Source organism: Quercus lobata, chromosome 10 (genome assembly GCF_001633185.2).
Source record: "Quercus lobata isolate SW786 chromosome 10, ValleyOak3.0 Primary Assembly, whole genome shotgun sequence".
NCBI classification, from domain to species: domain Eukaryota; kingdom Viridiplantae; phylum Streptophyta; class Magnoliopsida; order Fagales; family Fagaceae; genus Quercus; species Quercus lobata.
The window spans coordinates 11,398,606-11,425,667 of NC_044913.1; the positions used below are offsets into that span (position 1 = coordinate 11,398,606).

Here is a 27,062-nt window from a genome sequence, read left to right on the forward strand (position 1 = left end):
AACCCCAGACTATATGGAGCAATGCACTAGTGTTTTTTCCATTGGTGTAGGATTGACTTCTTTAAGATTTCTTTACACTATTATTTTTTCTTGTATGAATATAATAAGTACTAGCCTCATCACATGCGCTTCGCGCATGCAATAGGGCTCCTTTTTTTTGTTTAATGTCATAATTTTCCATTCATAACCAAATTTTCTATAACACCATTAATATAGTTCACGCATCACAAAAGGTTATAGAGTTTTCAATTCACAATATATGTAGTTGAAAAAATACGATACACAATATAATTAAATTGAGAAAGACCTATATAAATTATGTTCAAAGGCTTACCAATTTTGACAGGAAAATGTCTAACCATTGTGAAGAATTCAGTATATGAAACAGTGAGTACGAAAAAAAAAGTGTCGGTTAGAAATAGGATGAAAGAATGAAGAAGAAGAAACTGAATGAATATTTATGGATTTGGAGTTTGTGGGATCTAAATGTTGTTTTTAACTTTTGTCGATTTACAGTTTTAACATCATTTCTTATATTTAAGGAATAATGATAAGTTAATTAAGGATATTTTTGAAAATTTTAAATAAAAAAATAAAAAATAAAAAGAAACAAGAACTAACTTTTGGAATCCTCTTAATTGAAAGTCAAAAAAGTAATAACTAACTTTCTATATTCTTTTAATATATAAAGATAATGTAAAATTATTGCCAACAAAAAAAAAAATAGAAAAAGAGAAAGAAGATAATTTATATTACTACAGAAAATGGTATAGTCTAGAACTTGTGATGAAATCACTACCATCTTTTTTAGCTACTTTCTTTTATAGGACTTTTTTAGCTACATTTTTTATAGGACTTTTTCAGCTACTTAATTTGCTATCAAGTACTTTTTGAAAATTAATACACCAACAATTATATGTGTATGTTTTGTGTGGATAGCTTCATTAGTTTCCAAAAAAAATGTTCAAATTTACTATATTATTGTTCGAATTTATTTGCTAATGTTGTTTAGGTGTTTTTTTAAGTTAAACATTTGCCAGTTTCAGAATAAATGAATAAAATTTAAAAAGTTACATAGTAGCCATAAGGGAGCATATCAATAGGCTTTGCAGTTTGCAATTGCACAATCCAAAAAAGACGGTTATTCTATCATGATTATAATAAAACTGTTAAATTAAAATTAACCTACAGTATATAATACAACTAGTTGGAAACTCATGCAATGCACGAGAACCTACTTATTTATAATAAACTAAAATAATTTTATAAAATCTTAAATTGATTATGAAACTATACTGTTACATGAATTGCTCCTGTCCTTTTGAGTTACAATTTGATAAATAAGCCATTGCTTGAACAAGCAACGGCTTGCAAAAAATCTAACTAATAGATTTAGATATTGCTAAAAAATTTCAGATATTAAAACTTCCAAAAGGAAAAAAAAAAAAAAAAAAAAAAATCAGAAAATTCACTGGCACTATCTATGACTACCAAATAGAGAAATATAAGAGAAAAATAGATAACCTTCAAGAGAATAATCCATAGTTATAACTATTGAAATTTGCCAAAAATTTTCAGATATTGCAAAAAATTGAACCCAAAAATTCAAATAGTCAAACTTCCAAAAGGCAATAATACTAAAAATCAAAAGATTCAGAACCTACAAATTATTAAAACAAAACAAAAAATATATATATATATATAGTCATCATTGCAAGACAATTTCAATAAGGACGGAAGGCTTTTTCTAAGTTTTTTTATCCAATTCTTCCTAATTGATGAAAATTTTGGTTCAAACATTTTCGAACACTTTGAAGGTGCAAATAATATAGGCTTCCAACATAATCTTTAATTAATAAACAAAGAAGCATGAAACCATAAGAGAAAACATAAGACAACATATAGTGCATAGACCTTACTCCACAACTGTGAAAAAATATCCACACAATAGGAATTGAAAACTTGTACAACAAATGCAATAAGCTACTTCTAATGTGAGATAGCCTAACATACATTTCTGTAATGTAAAGCTTAAGGTTATATAATATAAAATAACAAAGAATATAGCATCTTTGAACCACACAAAAAGTTAGCAAACTTACTGCAATACTTGTAGTTATACTATATAATATAAAGTACTACTCCATCGCCAATGAAAGTCATGTAAAATCTCATGGGGCCTGGAAGAATAGATAGTCACAAGATCACCTCCACTAGACTCAATTGAGAATGGTTAAAGGATAAAAATTAAAAAATTAAAAAACTTATTCACAAAAAAGAGAAAAAGCAAGAGCAAGCGTACCAAAGAAATTGAAACTTAGGGTTTTCTCTCTTAGTGAAGACGGATAGAGGAGGCTACTTTAGGGTTTTCAAAGATTTTGGCATGCCCAGAAGGAAAATCAAAGGGAATTCCTATATCAAAAATCCTATCAAACATTCTGTCGAAAGTGACCATACAGATTAGCCTCAGACATGTAATCCACGGCATGTATATGAGATAACCATGATCTTTGTTGTTATTGGTATTATTAAGGTGAGAAGAGATGAAATTGGGTGCGGTGATTGATGAGTAGAAAGATTTGCAAATGTACCTAAATCTTAAGAGTGATTTGACTGGTAGCCTAGTCAAGATGTTGAGTACAATGTCATGTAGGACATAGTTCTTCTGTTGAAGGATCGAAGGTTCTCTCTTTTGGAACATTTTTCAAGCAGAAGAGAAGAAAAGAGAGTGTCAAAGTAGTAAGGATTTTAAGATCTTTATAAAGAGTTATGCCCTGAAAGTGTTTGATCTGCTAAGGAATTTAAGATATTTGTAACCTCAATGATGACTCCTTGTACTCATCAAAAAGAGATTCATGGTATGAACAAACTTGTACTATGATTGCAATTTGCACATATCAAAATTACTTTAAAAAGAAGGAAATTTTGGCAAGACTTTGATTTGGATATGGGCATAAAAACCTTTTTTTTAAGAAGTTAAAACTTAAAACGGCAATTTTATTGTATGGCTAAACAGAGTTTGAGTGAAATTTAAGAATTTGGGACCATCTTTGATCTACACAGAGTTTGAGTGAATTTTTTTTTTTTAAAGAGTTTTTCTCTCTTAGTGGAGGCACACAGAGAGAATTTTTGTTTTAAAAAAAAAATAATAATAATGCTGATGTAGAAAATTGCAATGTTATGAATACCGTTTCAGAGCCCGTTTCGATTTGTCAATTGGAACAGAATATTTTGGTACCGGTTTAATATCAGTCTATTTCGGTATGCCATTTCGGGTTATAGCTATTTTTTATATATTATAGGTTATTCATCAAAACCCATATAAATTTTTAAGAATTTTATAATTATAAGTTCATATTTCAACTAATATGTCAAACTTATTAAGCCCAAACCCAAATATTACTCAATAATAATAATAAATTAATAATTATTTTTTAGATTATAACAAGTAACAATAAAATTAAAATTAAAAGTGGAAAAAAAATTAAAAATTGTGAGACATAAGTTAGCCACATGGAGTGGGATGGCTTAGAAGTCAACACAAGTGGCTAAAGGCTGAAACTTTCAACTTTCCCAATAAGTGACTCACATGTGAAGGGCTCATAAAACTAAAAGAAATTAAAGTACTAACTATTAAACAATAGTAAATTAATACAAGGCAGTGAAGGGCCTGAAGGCAGACTACACGCAAAGGTGGAACAGTGGAAGAAGGTTAAGGCTAAAGCATTCTATTTTTATTGTTAGTCTTGTGGGGCTCACAAAAACGTAACAAAGAAAAAATTCAAATTTTAAAACACAAGTGACAAGAGAGAAGAGTATCACGTTGGCTAGCAAAACAAACAAAAAATTTTAAACAAAGCATTTAAAGACATCACGTTGGCTGACAAACAGTCAAATACATCACCATTTACCTGTACAGCACACAAATAAAAAACAAAAGGATGGTTGGCAGGACCGAAACCCACCAAAAGAAAAGAAAGAAGATGGGTTCGAAACCCACTAAAAAATAAAAAATAAAAGAAGAAGAAGGGGGGTCCGAAACCCTGAAGAAGAAGGAGGTAAGATTTTTTTTTTTTTTAAAGCCAAAATCTAGTACCGGCCGAAATTAGCTAGAATGGCCGAAACACTCCGAAATAGGCCGAAATTTGATCCGAGATGGAATGAGGGGTATTATGGTACCGGTTTTCATGCTAGTATGAAATATTCCGGCCGTTCCAGCCGGAACGGAACGGGATCAATAACAATGGAAAATTGTGAAGCTTAGCAAAAAAGTCGGAGGCTTCAGTTTTATATATATATATATATATATATATATATAGACTAGTCGCTAACCCGTACTATGCACAGGAATTTACCTATTTGTGAGGTAGACTAAAATAATTTTATAAAATCTTAAATTGATTAAGAAACTACACCATTGCATGATTTGCTCTTGTATGACTTCAATTTGTGTTACAATTTGATGAAGAAGTCATTACTTAAACATGCAATGGCTTACAAAAAATTTGTCGGGTAGTTTCAGATACTAAAAAAAATAACTCAAAAATTCAAATATTAAAACTTCTGAAAAACCAAAAAATATTAAAGAATCAGATAATTCACTACTTAGATTTATTGAAACAAAACAAAATATATGACTAAACAATAGAAAAATATAAGAGAAAGATGAGTTACATTCAAACGAATAATTTCAATTATTGGAAGCTTTTTTATTTTGTAAAAAAAAGCTAAAGAGAGTTTGGTAATTCATGTACAAAAATTACATTTTAAGAAATACATGAAAAACCATAAATTTTTTTTTTTTTTTTTTAACAAAGTAGAGGAGAAAAAAATAACATAAGAAGATCTCATACCTCTACTCAAATTTTTTTTTTTTAAATATTGGAGTTTGCATTGCATTTATAGTGTTCATGATTAACTTCGCAAATTTGGAAATAAATTATCAACGTCTGAGTTTGAGTATAAGTTGAACTTGTTAAAGAGATAGAGTTTCACTCCTTATTAAGTTTGGATTAAACAAAAATAATTTTGTTTAAAAATAATAATAATGATGAGTTTGAGTTTAAATTGGACTTGTTAGAGAGATAGAATTTCAGTTTTTGTTAAGTTTGGACTAAAAAAAATAATTTTATTTAAATATTGTGCTAACGTGAAAAATTGTGAGAGTTTCAGAGGTTTCAGATTAAACAAAAATAATTTTATTTATAAAAAGATAATGATTAGTTTGATTTTAAATTGTGCTTGTTAGAGAGATAGAGTTTCACTCATTATCAAGTTTGGATTAAACAAAAATAATTTTATTTAAATATTGTGGTGACAAAAAAAATTGTGAGAGTTCCAGAAGCTTCAATTTTATATATGTATATATATATACACACACACACACTAGTCGCTAACCCGTGTGCTATGCATGAGATTAGTAAATAAAATTTAAATACAATTATTTTATTTGAAAGTACATTTATTTGAAAATGAATAAAATTGAGTAAAAATATAACTGTATGCAAACTGCTGAAGGAAGATAACAATATTTTGAATTTGTACCACTTCTTGAATCAAAACATTACAAAAATCTCTGTGCAGAAAGCAGCAACAATTTCAGATAAAAATGTGCAATATATGCACACTACAGCAAGTGGAAAAGAAATATAACTACACAATAATACATTTTTTGCATTTAGATCCAACAGGAAAAAACAATTCCTTGAAGATGCAAAGCCTTGGCATATGATATGATATCTATAAAATGAACTTGCTTGCAGCTTCATGTAGAGCTGAAACACCAACATAGAGATTAGATATAGCCCGAATCTTCCATGGGTCAAATAATTTGGTTAAACATTAGACACAATCACTTATTTAAGAAATTAGTACAAAAGATCATATCAGATTGGACCATTTTATTAGATGAAAAAATTTTCAGCAAAGCCAAAGCTTATCTACAAAAAATCAGTGAATTCCAAATGGAATCAAAGGCAACACAAATAATGGTGATGTTTATTGCAATGGTAAATATCTCTATTGCACTTAGAGTTCATAAGGGTAATGTTTATTTCCATAACTACTATTTGTTTAGTATGTATGTAAAGTTGACTTAATATGTATCCTTCTCAGTTGCATTACACATGGTATGTACAATTTTGAAGCTAGTCACATGGTTTAGTGAACCAAACAAAATCTAACACAAATAAATATCTAAAACATAACCAGATCTAACCTTTATACCTTTATCTAATCCAAATGCCTAAATCATAATCTATCCCAAGAAAATACCCAAACCTAGATCATATTTGTTAAAGAAAATTTATAATATTTTAACAATATTTAATGCACAAAATTTTAAATTAAAAAAAAATGCCAGGAAAAATATATGACCTTTAGTTTGGTTTCAATAGTGACATAATGAAAGCCAATCAATAGACTAACTAACCCCTATGACAAAGACAGACAACTCAAATTAGTAATTTTATTTGGTAGAACAAAATAGTATATAATTGATGTTAAGATATGGTTGTTACTTAATGTCACCAATCACAACAATATAAAGAGTAGTATATAGGTTGCTAATCCAAGCATACTCTACTATCCATAGAAACTGTTAGTAGAAATAGACACATCTATCATCAAAAACTTAGGCAACACACTAATGACATAAAACTAACCGTCAAGCGTTAGTTGTAAAACCAACACAAGGTATGCAATAAACTAATAATTTAAAAAAATAAATGGTGTTCAAAGTGGGATATAAGCAAATAAAAGCAGCATTAAATTGAGACAACTACTTAAATTGCTTTCACATCAATATCTAGAAATTCCTAAAGAAATAATATTCTCAAAAGTAAACGCATACCACTTTGACTCCAAGCAAAATTATGAAAAGACTAGGGTAAAAGTTCTAAAACTTTAAACCTCCTACTCATATCAAACAAATGCTCAGATCAATGACCACTACAATTTTAAATCTTACCCATCATAAATAACCTAAAATTTACACATGCAAAACTGCAAAAATGTTGCTTTATTATTAGGGGGAAAATTAGAGTAAAAGATTATCTGCATAGATATGACACTGTCTTAAACCCAAGATTAAACTTTAACCTCAATTATTTCAATAGCATACCAATTATGTTTTAAATGTAAGTTTGCATCTGACAGAATTCAAGTAGCTAAATACATGCCAATCAAAATGAGCAATGTCCATTGAAGCAAAATTACTTAAAAAGGGAAACTGAAAAAGGTTAGTCATGTTGCATACCAGATCTGCATTATCGCTGACAACAACATCTACCTGTTTCAGTGCAGTCAACTCAAAGGCTCCCTTAAAGGTCCAAGTGGGAGTATTGGCAGTTACCCCACAGTGTTAACCCATTGACCATTACTATCTCTAGATCGTGCTGCAAGCTCCAATGCTTTATCAATAATATATGCTATCAGTATAACACCTCGCTGAGTAAAATATGTGTGTTTCAAGACTACTTCAATTAAATCAAGATAGTAATCAGCATCAACCCAAAGAAGAAAAAAAAAAGTCAAATCACAATAACAACAAAAATCTAAAGATTTTCTAAAACAAAACCCAATAACTATTTAGCATCAAATCAACTGTGCCTAAAATTTTTATTGAACCCCATAAACAAAACTATCTGCAACAAACAGCCCATATATATCACTAAAAATTCTAAAACCACAATCTACATCAATATAAATTAATTTTCAGCCAAATAAATTGATCACCAGGCCGACTCTTAGGCCTTTCAAAAACACACAAACAAAAATAAACCATTAAATCAATACTATCTCCACTACGAAACTCTTCCATATCCACAATATTTTCTTACAAAACCTATAGAATTGGATTTTCTATAAGTGTTTCCTTGACTTCAACCAAAAAAAAAAATAGAGAAGAAAAAGGGTTAATGATGCAGGACAACCAGAATAAAACTAAACAATGGAAAAATAAAGGGATATGACCTAGGAGTCAGTACCTAGGGCAGACCTAGAGTCAGCACCAAGCGAGGAAACCACTAGGAGTCAGCACCTAGGCTAGACCTGGAATCAGCATCAGACCAAAAAAAGACCAAACGGCCATTTTTTTCATTCATCAAAACATCAACTATCTCCTCAAAGAGTACAATAGGTTGCTTATAAAGGATTGCTAAACCCTAGTTCTAATTGGCTAGGAAATCCTAATTGCCTTATTACAGAAATAACCTTGCTTCCAAATTAAAATACTAATAGTCCAATAAACTAATAGGACCTAAAATATAAAAATACAATTGACTTGCAAACATAAATAATACTAAATAATAATCTTCTTGCGTCTCCCGCATTAGTTAAGAATTGAAATCCATAAATTGATAGAAAACCTTATTGAAGACATATAATTAAAACTCAACTTCAAGGCTGTGTTCTATGCCCAGATCAATGACCGCTACAGTTTTATCCATCATAAATAACCTAAAATTTATATTACAAAAACTGATTTACAGATGAATTGTATTTTTGTACTATGTAATGTAATTTTTACATCAAGGCAAAGTTAAATGATGATTCCAACGAGCAACAACAAAAAGCATAGCGATGTGAAGGTCTATTGGCATATTAGAGAATTGTAGTAGAATTTAACTTGCCTTTTTCTTTATACCTAACATTATAAAGAGAAAACATGACTTAATATGAAAAGAAAACAAAAACTTGGAAAGAGAACAACTTTTTGATAAAATAGTATTAAAATGACTATAACATGAATCCACCCAAAAATTACACCCATGACAAACTAAACACATTACAATTGAACAAATACGGCATAACCTCCTCTTATAATACTTTGCCACTAAACACCCTTGCATTTTTCTAAATCCAAATATGTTGCAATTAAGTGCTATATTAATAAAACTGAACTACCTCAGGTGAAATCCTAACTCCATTGTCACATGCTTATATGCAAATTGGGTCATGATCTATCAATTGCAGAAAAACCATGTAAACCGACTGACTTGCCACCTCCTCATTACAGTTAAGCTGCAACCAACTGAGGTTTGAGGACTAATTTACACGAGTTTTGACATCTGACATGATTTATACCTATTTATAAAGAAAATTTCAACATTAGAATATAGCATAAAACCAAAAATGAACAATCCTAACATAAATTAAAAGTAGTGGGAATAAGCACATCAAATAGTCCAAACAATTAACTTTCCAGTATTCCAACCCAAGTCAGCACATCCGCAATCTACATAAAGCAGAATGTAACAACGTCTAAGATATTAAACATAAATATAGAACTTAGAGGGAAATCATCAAATAGTTTATAACAGTTCATCTATACTATTATACCAACACATGTACAGGCTCTAAAGTTATGTAGATGCAAAAATGCCAAGTAATACCGCCTGCTCTTAGAGGCATTTTGTCGAACTCCTAGCAGATATAACCAAGAAATAGAACTTGGTTAATCTACCGGTGTTGAAAATAAAGGGAACCATAATTTCCAGTATCTAAGACATATTTAGAATAATGGAATTCACAAATCAAAAACATATTGATACATAAAGTAAAAATTTAAGGAACCAACATCAAACCACCTAAACTGCTACTGGGAATTTTTTTAAAAACAAATCAGGTAATAAAAAAGATAACAAAAAAATTATACTTGGGTTAGATATTTGAGTGTAGTAGAAGAGGGCAGAGAGTAGAGAAAACATTTTCTTACGACCACACCCACATTTTCTTACTACATCACATTTGCCTTGTTTTTCCTCCTTAATTGGCAGTTTTTTCCTGTATCAATATTCATAAGCCAAAAAAATAATAATAATAAATTGAAGTTTATATGATATCCCAAAGGATTAATAGAGAAACTAAAACAATTCCTTAACTCAACACAAATCAAACAAAACAAAGAATCAAACAAAAGACAACAAAAAATCTATTTGGGTTTCTCATAAATGATCCTAGAAACCAATGCTTATTACCAATCTTCAACCAACAATAATTCCCACAATTGATATTCGAATAAGAAATACATACCCACTTGAAAAAGACAACCCTTGGCTTTTTCTTAGGGGATTTTGTGGGAAGTTTTTTGGGACTGAAATCAATCAAAAAGGAAAAAAATAGAAGCAAGAGATCCTTAAACTTAATACCTGATCTTGAATTCAGTGGTAAAACAAAACTAAATAAATAAATTCAGAGAAAAGAGAAGGAGGAGAAGAAACATACCTAATAGCAAGCAATCTGGTAGAGAAGGAAGCAATTGAATCATAAGATTTTCCTGTGTATCGTAGGTCTTTATTAGGTTTTCAGTTTGGGGGTAACAGAGACCACTTTTTTTTTTTTTTTTGATAGGTAAGAAAGAAAATATTATTAAAAAAGGAATAGCAGGAAAAATACACAGGGTTCACAATAGTGAACAAAGAGTAACGGACACAACTTGTAGTTGGACACTAGTGTTATACTTTGAAACCCTATGATTGATTGCCACCCTCTAGTCTAGATGGAAATCAATTTTCTTAGAAAAATTTCAGTATAACCAATCAATGTGGCAAATTATGCAGAGGAAAATCATTAAGGAATTATTACCTTTGCTTGTTTAAAATAGAATCAACCAAAGATGTCTTTCTAGGATCAACATGAGCCACAATCTCTATATTCCTTACGTCTCCTCATAACTGGTTCTTCTCTAATAGGCCACAACACATAAACCTTTATCAAAACGAAATCTAGGCTAAATACCTAAATCAAAACTAAGCAGTCAATAACAATCAAAGAAGTTTTTCTTGCTTTGGGGCTTTGCTTGCAAATAGGGTAAAACTTGTATGGAAAAATTGTTGTTGCAGGAAATAAAGAAGTTTGAGCACTCAAAATCAAGCAAGCCAAATTGAAAATTACAATTTGAAACACAACCTCACCATGAAATTCTACCAGAATTCAAATATCACTTAGTTTAAATAAAAGTAATAAAACTAACCCCCAAAGAGTATCATTGTGGAAAATTCTTTTTAACAAATAAATTCAAGCAATCAAAATCAAGCAAATCCATCTTAAAATTACAATTTCAAACACAATTACACAAACCCACTATGAAGACATACGATTTTATCAAACCATTTGATTAACAAAATTGCATACAAAAAGTAAAGCCAATAAAAAACACCAATAAGGAAAACCTGAGAAAAACCAAGAGAGAATGGTCTGATATGGAGGCCGGGTCGGAGATTGAAAACGTTGGTACCCATGATCATGCCCTTGCAAGCTTTCTGCGAAATAACTTGGGTCTGCATTTGAGAGAGGGGTAAAGGGTAGAGGTTCTATGCTTGACGGTGGATTGAAAGGGAAAAACAAATGAAGACAATTTCACCGGCAACGCGGCTCCGCTATGTGACGACGACAGGCCAGTGGAGACAATCCTTTGTCCTATCTCACTTCACAGAGTTTCTTCTCGCAGAGGAAAAATGGGCAGAGGCAAAATTGAAGTGAAGTTGAAAATAAATAAAGAGACAGTTTTTTTTTTTTTTTTTTTAATGGGAATAAAGAGACAGTTAAAAGAGCTGAAATGGAGTGTTTTTTTTTTTTTTTTTAATAGGGAGTAAAATTTTGGTGAATGTGTGTGAGGGTGAGGCTAAAAATATAAAATATTTGATTTGGGTTATTTGTTGGTTGTTTTTCAAAAAATAAAAAAGGCTTATTTGTTAACTTGTCATGATTTTAAAGAAGTGTTTTTCTATTTTTAATTTCTATAACTACTGTTTAAAAGTAAAACTTTTCACATAAACCACTAAACGAAAAGGCATAATATTTCAGTATTTTAAAATGTAAATGTGACACTAATTTGTGTAGCCACTTGGCGCAATGAGATAGGGTCAACAAAAAGTCAAATGTTTCGACTATTAGTTATTACTAGTCGCTAACCCGTGCGATGCACGGGAAAACTATTAGAAAATAATAAAGCATGCATATATTAAAAGACAATTTGAGTTCATGTGTGCTTGCAAGGGATACATACCTAAATAGTTCTTGCGGTAGAAATAAAAACCTTATCTTTGAGATAAAGAACTGATGTAAACAAACTAACTTTACATAAAACAAATTAAAAAAAAAAAAAAAACATAAAACTGATATCACGGGAAATTCAGCCATATAGTAGTAATATATAAATATCTTAAAACCTAAACCTAAACGTAAGAACTAAATATTTATGCGCCTTCTCTTACTTTCCTGATGTATTTGGTTAAAAACATAAAATTGAGGTCACGGGAAATTTAGCCATATAGTAGTAATATATAAATCTCTTAAAACCTAAACGTAAGGACTAAATATATAAACAAACTAACCTTACAAAAGCTGAACTTTATAAGCTAAAATCTATACCGTGCATTTTAGATCTTGAATGCTTTAGGGCTTCCTACGTCTGGAGAGAGAGAGAGTTTGTAGAAACCGTGGCTTTATATTTCTTAACTTGAGAGAGGGGTAAGGTTGCTAGGGTTTTGAGGAGTTATAATTTTTATTTATTTTTTATTTTTTAAATATTGTGCTGACGTGGAAAATTATATTTATTAACTTGAGAGAGGGGTAAGGTTGCTAGGGTTTTGAGGGGTTATAATTTTTATTTATTTTTTATTTTTTAAATATTGTGCTGACGTGGAAAATTGTGGTGCCAGCAAAGGCTTCGGTTTTATATATATATATAGACTAGCTTGTAACCCAATGCATATGTATGGATACACTTAAAGATATACAATAAGATGTATAGTATAATTCCTATATATATATATATATATATAATTTAAATACTATTGATAGTCATTTTTATATATATTTTGTTAACTCTTTAAAAAATATTGTAAGGATATTACTAAGTATAAAATGTAAATTATTCATATTTATTTATTTATTATTGTGAAATACTTTTTTTTTTTACGATTCATTTATTCTATACTCTTTGGTTTTTATACTTAATAATTCATTTGAATGAATATTTATGATGTGGTCTCACATTTTATTCTAAAATTAAGAAATAAAACTCTTTGAGGATAAATAATTTAAGACACATGGTGCAAAATTAGAACTCTAATTTAGAATTCTAATTTGAGTTTCTCTCAATTTCAACTATTTTATAATATATATATATATATATATATTGTTTGTTCGTTTAGACTGCTTAAAGCAGATTGTTTAACCTAATATATTAACCAAGTGATTATTAGATTTATTATTCAAATCTAGGTTAAACAAGCATATATCATATCATGCAAAGTAGCGGAAAATAAATAACACTACGATATGATGACCTAGGAAAACCGATGAAACGAACCGTTTCAAGGTAAAAACCTGTGAATGATTTGACCTAGCTATCCTTAATGTAAAGTAAATCCACTATAAGAGAATTGAAGTTTTTACAATCAAATTTAACCCTAAATCTAATACTACCTCATGTAGTAACTTATTGACACGACCACGTGCAAGCTCCGAATCTACGAACTCCTTCTCTTCTCAGATTTATACCAACACAAGTACTTTTACTTGTGACTTTGAGATCCCATTCGAAAGTTTCAGATCACTATCAGTAATGATCTTAATGCAGCAACTAAGTTCTACCAATGTTTGATTGTAGATCTTGCTTTAGTAAATTCTTATGTAGTTAGAAGGTATAAAACCTCTCAGATCTCACAAAGAGTAACACACAAGTATTCCAAAAGTTTAAAAAATGTAGCTAGGGTTTCCCTTTTATATGTAAAGAGGTTGGAATGAAAACCTAAACATTTTTGCGAGCTTGGACCTGATTTAAAAATCTGCAGAATTTCTATTCCTACGATTTTCAATTGGTCGAGCAAGGCAAAAACCCACTTCCTTTTTCTGCAATCAACTGGATTTGAACCTTGAAACCAACACTTTTAAGCATTGCCTAACATCTAGACTAAACATGTTTTGTTCTCAATTTGCCAACACAATAAAAATATGATTCTAAACATTTAAAACCTAACATATATATACATGCACACACACACATATATATATATATATATATATATATTAGCATTCCTTTAAAACTCAAGGTCATACCCGAGTATAGCAGGGTTAAGTCTGAGAGAAATAGGTCACAAAAGTTATAAAAAAAAATTTAAAATTTTTTTTTGTTTTGGATTAAAAGGCACAATTTTACCTTTGTGGTCACAAAAGTACAACATAATTGTTTGGATTTACACTTTATTTGAATTTAGGTGGAGTGTAAGTCTCAATCCATGGATTAATGATGGGTGGATATCATATTCTTCTTTATTAATTTTAAAAAATATATATATATTTGTTAAAAAATATTGTTTTATTTTATTAAGATTGACTCCCATGTTCTATTTCACTAGTAGCTAACCCGTGCGATGCACCAAAAATCTATTAACAATGATGTCTAAAGATATATATCATGAACATCATATAATTTAGTTTAGCAAGAAAACTTAGTAATTGGATAGTCATAATAAATTAAAGAGATTAAATTCAATAAGACTCTGGTGTAAATAGCTATGTTTACACCCTCCAATTAAATGGTACCACATCATAATTTTTTTTCAAATAAGATGGTAGACACTTAAACACTTTTGGGGAAAAACTACCGGAGAGGCTGAGACAAAGCAAAAGCAAGGAGCCACCACTGTCAATGACATCAAGAAGCCAGAGCGGTGATGAGAGGGAAGGGACACCCACAAAATTAATTGGAAAGAAAACATTAATCATGTAAGAAAAGATGTGAGCTCTAATTGAAGTAGAGCTCCAAAAGTCCAAGTCTTCGACCTTCATACAAAACCTAATATTTTTCTCTTTTTTTCCCTTAAAAACCTCATCCTCAGCATCTAGTTTTCTACCTCAAAGTTCTTTACATCCAAATTGGGTATGAAGATTTTTTATGCCAAATTCAACTCTATAACTTGCACATAGCTTCCTCAAAGAAGAACAACTCTGTAACTCTACTTTTGCTTCTCTATGTTCTACCATCCAACCTTCCTTTCAGAGCTTCAGGACCTAACATTTGGGAGGGAGAGAGAGAGAGAGGTGATGGAGGCGGCTAGTGCATACAAATTCAAACATATAGTAAAGAATTAATCCATATACTTGGTTCAGTGACCTTTTTTTGGTTTGCAAGATGGAGAGAAAAATGAAGACGTAATGGGGGAGAAAGAGGCTTATCAGGGGGATTTAAGGTAGAAAGTCAAAAGTTAAAAAAAAAAAATTGTGATGTGGAAAATTGTAAGGCCTTGAAAATTCTCATGAGGTCAACAGAAAATCAAAGGTTTCAGTTTTATAGTATATATAGATATAGACTAGTTCTAAATAATTTGAAATCAATTTTTTTGTTAAGTGAAAAATGATAATAATAGCTAAGACTTATAATTATTAGTTCCAATCCTATCTCAAAATAGCATGATTATTTTATAACAAAATATAAATATTTTTTTGAATCCAAAACCCAATGAAAACGACAAAGTATAATTGATAGTATAATATATATTTTGTAAGTTAAGTTGTCTATATTTTAAATTTTTATAAGTTAATAGTAATTGAGACTTATAAGTATTAGTCCCTATCTCATCTCAAAATAATGTGATTATTTTCCAACAAAGTATCATTTTTTTTAATCCAATACCCAATGGAAACGATAAAGTATAATTGATATAGTATACTATATATTTTTTGAGTTAAGCCGTCAACATTTTAAATTTTTAAGTTTTTTTTTTGCAAAAAATATATTTCATTTTACATTCAATTATTGTATATGGCAAAATATTTTGTAATACATTATAATATAGTGAGATATGTATAAAAACACAATATAATGAAAAATGGGAGAATGTATAATTTTGATTAGAACATGCAATGAATCTTGATTATTTCATATGAAAATTAACATTATTTTGCATTTTTGGAGAATTTTTTTAAGGTAAATAGCAAATTACACCCCTATAGTTTGGGGGTGTTTGGATTTTACACCCTAAAATTTCAAAATTTGGATTTTACCCCCTAAAGTTTAGGGTTGTTTGGATTTCACACCCTAATGTTTCATAATTTAGATTTTACCCTCTAAATTTTAGGGATATTTGGATTTTACTCCCCTAAGTCTAGGAGTGTTTGAATTTTACACCCTAAAGTTTTAGATTTTGAGGGTGTAAAATCCAAACATTCTTAAACTTTAACAAGTAAAATCCAAATTCTGAAACGTTAGGATATAAAATCAAAACACCCCCAAACTTTAGGAGATAAAATCCAAATTCTAAAAATTCAAGGGGGTAAAATCCAAATTCTAAAACTTCAGGATGTAAAATCTAAATAAACCCAAACTTTAATGGTGTAATTTGCAATTTACCCCTTTTTATATGTATTTTTGGAGAAGTTAAGTAGAATTTTATAAAGTTTTGGTTCCATCTTATTACGCAAGGACTATTAAACAGAATTATAACAATTTATCAAGGTAGTCAATACTGTATCGAAAGTTGTTTCGGTTTGATCATTGGTACAAAATATTTCGATACTTGTAAACACAAATTTTTCTCAATTGTAGAAAATCAAACAATTGAAAAGAAATAGGTTTGTAAATATAAATTTGTATTGATGTATAATGAGTACAATCTCCATTTTGATTCTTTTACAAAAGAATACCCTCTGATTCTATCTTCATTGAATTTGACTCGAATAAGAATCTTCTTGACTTTAATTGAAAGATGGATTGATCGGTCTTTACAATAAATCTCTAGCTTCGAGCTTATTAGAGATTTATTGTCCTTCAAGTTCTTTAAGCCCTTCGAATGTTCTTCAAGTTCTTTGGATGTTCTTCAAGTTCTTCGGATGTTCTTCAAGTTCTTCAAAGATTCTTCAAGTTCTTCGAATGTTCTTCAATTTCTTCAAAGTTTCTTGAGACGGAATTTCTCCAGAACTTAGGCCTCTTGAAAACTTGGTATTCAAAATGAGAGGGGATGTCTTCTATTTATACTGATTTCAGAGGATAAGCTCCACTATGAATTGATATGCTTGAAAGTATGTAGCAGACTTTTAATTGGTCCAAATTCTTCTTAGAGATAATTATCTCTATTTATTTTTGATAAAGATCATATTTTGATAAAGATAATAATCTACAAAGATAAATAATTATCTCTATTTAATTTATTTTATAAAGATAATTATCTACCAATTTTGAATAGAAAATTTATCTTTATTTTATTTATTTATTTATTTTAATAAAGATAATTACCCATAAATTTTGAATAGGAAATTTATATTTATCTTGTGGGCCAAATGACACATGGCAAATTTTGATATGCCAATTTGGATGACACATGTCATCATTTGATTTAATTAATTTAATGACATTAAATTTTGATGTGGCATTTTATAATTGGCTTAAAATTTTGCCTCCTACAGTACCAGTTAATACCGGTGTACCATTTCGGGATTATCTCTAATTATATATATATATATATATATATATATATTACATTCTAACCCAACCCAACATTTTAATTGTAAAATTATAATAACAATATGGATATTCAAGTACATATATTGATCTAGTTTTTTTTTTACCTAGGATTAATTCCTAAAAAATAAAAAATAAAAATGTAGTTTTATAATGAAAAATATATGAAAAGTAAAAAATAAAATAAAATAAAATGAAGGCTTAATTCTTGAACAACAAGTAGAAATGTCATATGAGTACAATTCAATCAACTAAAGGTTTATTTGGGATCCGTTTATTTTACTGAAACTGAAAAGTTTTTGCTGAAAGTACTGTAGATAAAAGTAAAAGTTAGCTGAAATAGTACAGTGAGACTCATGAATAGTACCAAAAAGTGCAATAAGGCCTATGAATAGTAGCAAAAATAAGTTTAATAGTCAAATAAGTTGGCAAAAAATAAGCTAACCAAACAGACACTAAAACAAATAAAGAAAAAAGCTTAAATTTTAAATTTCAAAAAGACTGAGGGCTATCATTCACATTGAGAAAGGCAAAACTCAAAGCTTTTTTCCAACTCATAAAACCTCCCATCCAATGGCGGAGCCAAGATTTCAGTTTAGGGGGGGGCAAAATTAAAAGACAAGATTGAAGGTAAAAATAATCTAAATATTATTAATTGATGTTAATAACAAAATAGATATAGAATTATATACTATTAATGCAATTGTCGTACAAAATCTAATATAATATAAACTCTAATTTATTTTTTCATACATAATTTAATTTGTTCAATTGGAAGATTAGTAAAATACACCTCGATATGAGTTTGTTTAGAATTTGAATCTAAAACATTATTATAATTTGGCTTCTCCATAATCTCAATTGATTATAAGTATATATTTCATATTATTAAAATAAATATATATAAAATCATAGTTAATAATAATCAAATTAAGAGATCATTCTAAATATATAGAATTTAAACATGTAACTTGATTTCTTAAAATAAATTGAGAAAATAAATCAATATAAAAGAATTATAAAGTTGTATTTTCATGGCCATGAATGCTCTTAAAAAGTTATGCAAAATTCAATACTTTTTACTCTATTCTTTAAGTAGTAAGTAGTTAAAAGTGGTTCTATACAAGAGAAACAATGTAAAACAGAGGGGAAGAAGAAGAAGTGGGGGCGAGAAGAAGACTGTAAAATTAAAACAGTGCAAGAAGAAGAAACAGAGAAGGGTGCAAGTCTGAAAGCAATGGCGATAACATTTTCTTGACTTTTTTCTTTTTTAGTGGTATGTTTTTCTGGTTTTTCTTTACCGACCCAAATCAGTTTTACCAGCCGAAACACCCAATTTTCTCCAATAAGACCAATACAGTCCAGTATAAGCCAGAATTTGAAGCGGAACGAAAAGTAAGTATTTCTGTACCGATTCACCGACCGGTAGGATAATTACCAGCCATACCAACCAATACAGTACAATATTGACTTCTTTGCAATTTATACTTTGATAATCACTAAACTTATATATGAGAATCAACTATAACAAAATTATTTCTCTCCAGGACATATACCCATATTTTTTCCTTCCACACAATGTAAAACATGTGGAAAATTGAGGAAGCTAAGCGTCTGTTTGGGATCCGCTTATTTTGCTGAAACTGAAAACTTTTTTGCTGAAAGTATTGTAGATAAAGGTAAAATTTAACTGAAATAGTACAATAGGACTCATAAATAGTAACAAAAATAAGCTGAATAGTAAACTAATTTGGTAAAAATAATTTTTGCCAAACGAACACTAAATGTGTAAAAAATCTTAGTCAATCATAGATTCTATAATGTAATTCATATTTACGTATAAATGCATTCAACAATAGTGATGATAAAATGTTCTTACTTACTTGAATGAAGTGATCATCTTAACTTCATGGCAAGTATTATAAATATATCACTTGTTACCACAAAAAAATAAGTTGCTACTTTTGCTTAATGGTATAATATGTGTATATTTGGCTCCAAATTAAAATGTCAGCTTATTTTACTATTCAACTTATTTTTGCTACTATTTATAGATTCACTGTACTTTTTGATACTATTCATGAGTCTCACAATATTATCTTAGTTAACTTTTACTTTTATCTATAGTACTTTCAACCAAAAAAATTTAATTTTAACAAAATAATCTAATCTTAAACAAACCTTTTATTAACCGGCCAAATAACAAACACCAATGTAGGAAGAAATTCTTAAGACACATCCTTTGATGGTTTTGATTTGGCAATCAATTAATGCGCATATAGGACTCAAACCAATGACATCTCCGACCAGGCCACCACTCCCATCAATAGTCCAACTCCCAATCATTCACAGGTCTCGAAGAATTCTATTGCCAATATTTAAAGCAGCCCTCATACACTTCCTGTGTACATGAGTTGAGATGTTTCTCTTTTTCTTTTTCTTTTTCCTTTTAATATTTTTCTTTTTCTTTTTCTCTTTCTTTTTAATATATATATATATATATATATATTTTTATACAGTAGGATTTTAAGAAAGCAAACCAATCATACTTATCAAAAAAAAAGCAAACCAATCATAAATCTCAAGGCATTAGCTACAAACTCATTTCCAAAATGATGATGGCCTAACAGTTGTTTCCTGACTATAATTAGTACTCACATTCACACCCTTAATCAAAGAAAATGTCAACATTGAAATTTGAAAACTCTAGTATGCAAGCAACTATGAGCCCCATAGGATGCTTAACAACTACCACAACAATTAAAATGTCATAGTATATACACAAAGCATCTAGGCATAATTAGACATACTCAGAGCCTAAGACAACTGATCAACCAAATTCCAAGTTTCCAACACCAAAGAGACATTGTCATATCATATGCAACAATACTGGAAGTCTGGAACTATCAAGTGCATAACAACATGGCATGATGAGAAAACAGTTAAATATTCCAAAAGACACCAAATAATCCAGTTTCTCTTATATGTAGGTAGAAATGATCATACTTGACTATTTAACAGAGCAAGCTGAAAATCAAAGAACAGTATGTATTCCTTTTGAAACTGAAAGATACTGTAGAGTCCACAATCACCTCTTTCTTTATCGTTCTTACTTTTCATTTATTAATCAATCACTCCTTTCAGCAATGGATTAAGACCCTCTCATGGGCTTTGGTTCCTGGCATAGACAAAGACTAGCATGTGTTAGCAATCGAGTCCGCTAAATGAACTTTTTTTATCGTTAAAAATCAAGTTGACTATTTTTGACAAATATATTCAATAATAAAGGCATCCTAATAATGCTAATACCATGATGAAATTCATAACTTTTTTAACAATTTGCCCACTTGGCAATTGTAAGTAGTGAAATAAAAGTGGTAGGTCTATAAATTCATGACTCACAATATCGCTACATGGGAAAGTTGAGTTTTTTTTTTTTTTTTTTTTTAATAGGAAACAAGTTGTGAGTTCTGTTGTGGTATTGCATCCATTATTCAATTTATTTTTTGCTCTCTCACAAAAAAAAATTAATTAATTAATGTATCTAACTCACTTTGAAAATATCCAATATTTACTTTGTACGTTTTTAGACCCCTTAAAACACAATTGAATTAACCTAGTTAATTAGCCAAGTGATTACTTAATCCAAATTTCAAATCTAGGTTAACACACAATCATATAATTATATCAATGTAAAATGCGAAAAATAAAGAACACAAAGATATGATGACTGAGGAAACCAAACCGGTAAAAACCTGCGGAGGATTTAACCTAACTATCCTCAAGGTAAACTTGAATCCACTATGAAAGCATCGAAATTTTATAATAGCGACTTAGACCACTAACATCCTATTGCTACCCACCAGTAGAAAACTTATTGACACGACCACATGCAAACTCCGAGATCACGGACTCCTTTCTTGGATTCTCCAGCAAATACAAGCACTCCTACTTGTGTATCTTTAAACTTTTATTGCAGCAATTGAATGATCATCAAGTTCTTGAATCGAATTCTCCTTCTTAATAATCTTAAGTATGTGTGAAGACAAATATCTCTAAATCTCACAAAAGATTCACACACAGAGCAAAAGGAGCAACCTAAAACATGGCTAGGGTTTTCCCTTTTATACCTAGGGCAAAACATAAAACCCTACACGCCTTAAGCTGAGTTGGAAAATTCTGCAGAAAAACGTTCTGCCCGAATTTCAATCGGTCAAGTCTAATTCTCGATCGATCAAGCCAAGCAAAATCATACTATAACTTCTGCAGCAACCCAATTCCAATTTTACATAAAACGCATACACTTTGAGCAAGTCTAAACAAGACTATAAAACCTGTTTTGATCATGGTTTGCCAACAATACAAATTGGAGTTCTAATACATTAGTTCCTAAATACTTAAAACCTAACATACTTATTCTCTTAATGTCAAATTTAACTAGCCATTAAGAATAAAATTTAATGGTAAATTTAGTGGTGGAGAATGAAACATAATGGAAACATGACTCATCTCATTTTAATTAACCAACATTATTTAATAAGAGCATTCACATTAGTCCATGTATAATAGAAAAAATATGTAAAATTTACAAAATTTAAATTACAAATGACCCATATCAGTCCATTTATAATTATGTATATTCACAAATTTACTACAGTAACCATGTAAATTTACACTGACACTATTTATTATGTATTTAGTTGTTTATTCTTTCTTAATATATCTGAAGGATAAAAAAAGAGAGTGGATGTTAGTTGTTGTGTATGAAGAAAGAGAAACATTTTTAAAAATAAAGAAAAATTATATTTTAATTAAATGTAGTGTAAAATAGATAATTTGACATGAAATGTTTCAAAATGTGAGTATGTAAAATAGAAAAAGTAAATTCTTATACTAAAATAGGCAAAAAGATTTGCATGGACTTATACGAATTTTCTAACTCCTCTCTCTCCAATTATTTTTTTTAACCCAAAAAAAAAATCACTATTTACTAAGAGATGTTAGTAAAAAGCTATGCAATTAAAGAACCTTTAATTGTGCATCAACAGTTCTTAATCACAAATACTCTTTAGTTTAAATAATCTCACCTATAAATGAAGAAATGAAAGGAGTAAGGAAATTGTGAGGCTTGCAGACACGCTTGAAACTCAAACCAAGTGTTTCTAAAGAGCACAAGGAGCATTAAAGTGAAGATTTCCTAGCAAGCTAAATTCACTACACGAACAAAAGCTTCAATCCAAAAAGAAATGTTCAGCCAAATTTACATAAGAGAGCCATAAGTTTCAATTTCCAAAGAAACTTGGTCACTGAGCCAAATGAACAAGGTCAAATACAGAGTCAGCCATTCATACATGATGGCTATTTGGCAGAAGGTTATGGAATTTCTTATTTACTAGTATTTGTTTTCTGGGGAGTCAAATCAAGAAACACATTCCAAACCCCCCCCCCCCCTTCTCTTTCTTTTCTTTTTCAATAAAGCAAATAAACCAATATTATGACCAAAGATTAAAATGAAATTATACACATAAAGTTGTCATAAATTATACAATCATAAGCATTGATGCTGGAAAGCTTTCTCGGGGTTCTTCCCATCAATTTCTGAGTGGTGGGGGAAATCATATGGCATTTCTGCTGCTGAAAGCCATGCTTCGTTAAACACTCTTACAACTTCTTGGTGTACCACTGCATTGCCCTCTGATGTCAGATGCAACCCATCACTGTAAAGGGGGGAAAAGAATTAGAACATATTCTCCATTGTTACAAACTCTTCAACAGTTTTCTCAAAAGGGTTTCTCTTTTTAAATTATAGTACACCATCCCTGTCTAATTTGGATGTCCCTAAATATAACACATCCACACAAAAGGTACATGAATCAGAGGTTTACCAAACCCCCACCCCCTTCTTTATTTTTCTTTCTTCTTATGAACCCAATCAGATTATTGTCCCCGTCTCTAAAATAGTCATAAATCAATAGGAAAACTTCTTCCCAAGGAAAATCTGGTAGGACCCATTTTTTCCATTGGAGGTGAAATTCTAGAAGTAGAAAGTCAAATGAATATCATTTCTGCCAAACAGATCAGGAACTTGTTGAAGAATTCAATCATAACAAACCTTAGGAATTTCCTCTGCCACCCCTCTGTTTCCTGCATTTTTGACCAAAGATCAACAGAACGAAGACCCATTTCCTTAGCCAGTTCAACGCACTGCTCTGCATAAAGTCTTGTCACTTCATTTGTCCTTTCTGGTAGTTCGACTGCTTTCTCTCCATATACAGATCTGCATAATCCATTTACAAGCTTACCTCCAACACAGTGAAGTGATAAACAAACAATAATTTCAAAAATAAAATTATATTATGCATTCAAACATTCTCTGAGGCAGCTAGAGTATTCAAGTTTCAAGCATTTCCATGTGTTAAGACCAGACTACCTCCAGGCATTTTGATTTACTCAGGAGATTTTTTTTCTTCTAGGATTTTGAATAGCATTGATTTAGAAGAGGTGAAGATGCCAACCAATATTGAGTAGTACTACTACCACAGTAAGAAGGAAGAAAAGAGAGGTTTTGGTTTTTTTGTGTGTGTGTTTGGGGTGGGGGGGGGGGGCTTACATTGATGGAGGTGTTGACATTGGAATTTGGAGATGATGAGGGCAGTGGTGATGAAAGTTAAATTGTTAATATTGATGTCAATGGTGGTGGCCACATCATGTTTGTGCAGCGGAATGCAATAATGAAGGCAGTAATTGTGGCATCAGGTGGTTGTTTTGTCATAGTAAAATTGTTGGGTGTTCAAAGTGGTAGTGCAAGGGTGGAACTACAGATGGAGGAAAGGGTAGGTGGAGATAGGCTAAAGAAAGAACATTGAACTGATGATGTGATGATTATGGAGGTTGTGATTGTGATGGTTGTGACAATTCCGATGGTGGAGTCAGCAATGGCAGCTCTGAAACCAGCAGTTAGTGGCACTGCGTGTGAGTAGAGCTGATAGAGATGTGAAGAGCAAGAAATTACAATGGCATTGCTAGACGTAGAAAGGTAGCAACAACTTGACAATCTGTGTGCCAGTATGTGTTGAAGATGCCAGCCAGATTAGCTGAAAAGTCCCTTAGAAGAGTTGTACCCAGGACCTAAGATCAATCCCACCTACACAGGGATCAAATCTGTCTCCCCTAGTGTAGGCCATAGAACCAATTCCAATAAACCAGGGAAAAAAAGTCTATTGAATTTGATATGAGAAGGTGCATACCGTGCATATTCTTTTCGGCCAGCCTCATCAACTGGTGGTGGAGTAATAAGCACAACTAGCATGGTAGGGCAGCATTCCTGCAACCAAATCCAAAAACAAAATGAGAACCAGATTTAATAATTAGGCACTTATTCTGTAGTTGCCTCTTACTAGGAAATGAATGGAGCATGAGATCTGCTAATGAACACCAAGGTGAAATAAAAAGTGACCTATATGCAATCTAGTGCTTTTGATTTTGCCAATAGTTTTAGGCCAAATCTATGCTTTAAGATAAGGTCAATGTTAAGAAGAGACAGAACAGTCAAGAAAATTTTACTTCAAAAAAGATAACCCAAGTTAGTAAAATTTAACATCTTTGAAAGGATTTGGTGTCTAATAAACACCACTTATTGCATCCACGGACTTATGTGATAGCCAATAAATTAGGTGGATGCAGAAGGCCTACTTCCTAAAGTCACACAAAGAGCTCAGACAACAAACTGACATAGGACAGCATATTGATGGCAAAGTTTGGGGAGAACTTGTGGCTTTTGAAGTTCTAAACAGATTGGAAGGGAATCTAGGGTTTAGGACTAATGAATGCAAAGATTGAAACTTGGTGGGTTTATTGTAGCTGAAAGTAGGAAAGGAACCCAAAATGTTTATAAAGTGGAAACCAAGATACTAAACAGGTTGCTTTTAAGTGTTAGAGGAACAACAATTGAACCTTCAAATGAAAAACAATTTTTCTGAGATTCTCCTTGTACTCTTCAAGAGGAACATATTGTCGTTCACTGGTTCTCCCCAGGATAGCTGCATCATTAGCCCCAAAGAAAACTGTTGCAGCAGCAGGAGGTTTTGTAGAGTCCTGCAGAGGATCAATATTAATAACTTACTTGAGCTGAACAGCATCAAAATGATTTTTTATTAAAGTAAGCAGAGATTCAACAAAAGACACCAAGTGCCCCCAAGTACACAAGAAGGTTACAACAATGAACCTCTTCTGACTAAAACGAACAAAAAAAGATAGACTAAGAAGAACCAATAACCCAAACAAATAGAAAAACATAAAAAAGTGGTCAGAATCTTGCTAATAGATCACTCCATCCATTCAAATGTTCAGCTATTATATTACATTCATAAGCGCTAACGTATCCAAGTCAAATGACTATTGTTATTAGTGAACCTCCCACACTTCAGAAGTGGCTTGCAGAAAAATCCAAGCCACTCGAGAAGGAAAAACAATGCACCAAAAAAAAGATGATCTAGGTCTAGGGATTCTTCAGTTTCTTCTCTCTTCATATCATTTGCATATGATACATTAATTCACTGGGAAGACTTTTCTCTAAACCAAGTTATCAATGGTCAGAATTTCCTAATAAGTTGGAAGTCTATGCCAAAAAGCCACTTTAGGAGGAGATGCACAAAGCACCCTTTAGGCCAACCTCTCTCTCTCTCTCTCCCTTAGCCATTAACCACCATTGATTCTTAAACTCACTCAATTTGATCTACATGTACTACAATCAACATCTCTCTCTCTCTCTCTCTCTCTCTCTCTCTCTCTTAGCTATAAGCCTATAACCACCATTGGTCCATTGCTACTTAAACTTAACAAAATTTTGATCTTTATGTACTATAATCAACAGGAGAATATAAATAAACAAAAACCCATCTCCAGATCATCAAGTATGAATGAAAAAAATTAATATATGCCAATATATCTAAAAACCCATTTGAAGCTTCAATGCAGTAATTACAACCTGAATGCACAAAGCACAATCTGAAGCTAGAGAATCAACAATGACCCAAAAGACGGGAGGAACAAAAGGAAAAAGCTTACTAGAGGGAAAAGATGATGCAGCAAGAACAAAGCCCATCTGGTATTGTATCCACCATAACCACGATTTACTATATCAGCCTATAACACATTGCAAACAAACCAGAATAAGATTATAGTTAAAAACTCAATCTTTGCCACAAAAAACAGAACAATCAATGTAGGATCTACTTTGCGAGTGTATGTGTCAGCAAGAGCAGCACCCCATCCACCTGATCTAAACGACTGTTCTGTTATCGAATCTCCGAATAGCACGATCCGAGGCCTCATTCTCTCTCTCTCTCTCTCTCTCTCTCTGTATTTAGCCAAAAACAGAGTATAGTTTGGTGGACCCAGAGTCTGTGTATTTAGCCAAAAACAGAGTATAGTTTGGTGGACCCAGAGTCTATTAGGTACACACACTTGTGTGCCAGGAGGTGGCAGGTTCGAAAAGGGTGAATAGATATAAAATGAACGGAGAAGTGAGTATTAAATGTTTAGATTTGTTTATTTTATTTTATTTTTTACATTTGCCGACGGAGCAAGATTTCGGTTT

General features: G+C 30.9%; 1 protein-coding gene across 1 annotated transcript; it reads right to left on the bottom strand.

Annotated features, from left to right (window-relative positions):
- Positions 1-22,694: 22,694 nt before the first annotated feature.
- Positions 22,695-26,843, bottom strand: LOC115966104 (GDSL esterase/lipase At5g62930-like). The gene is made up of 6 exons (XM_031085445.1): positions 26,699-26,843; positions 26,531-26,608; positions 25,418-25,558; positions 24,712-24,788; positions 23,577-23,741; positions 22,695-23,181 (listed from the first exon to the last, which is right to left on the bottom strand). The coding sequence occupies exons 1-6, from the start codon at positions 26,795-26,797 to the stop codon at positions 23,013-23,015; spliced, it is 729 nt and encodes a 242-aa protein (XP_030941305.1). The 5' UTR covers positions 26,798-26,843; the 3' UTR covers positions 22,695-23,012.
- Positions 26,844-27,062: the final 219 nt, after the last annotated feature.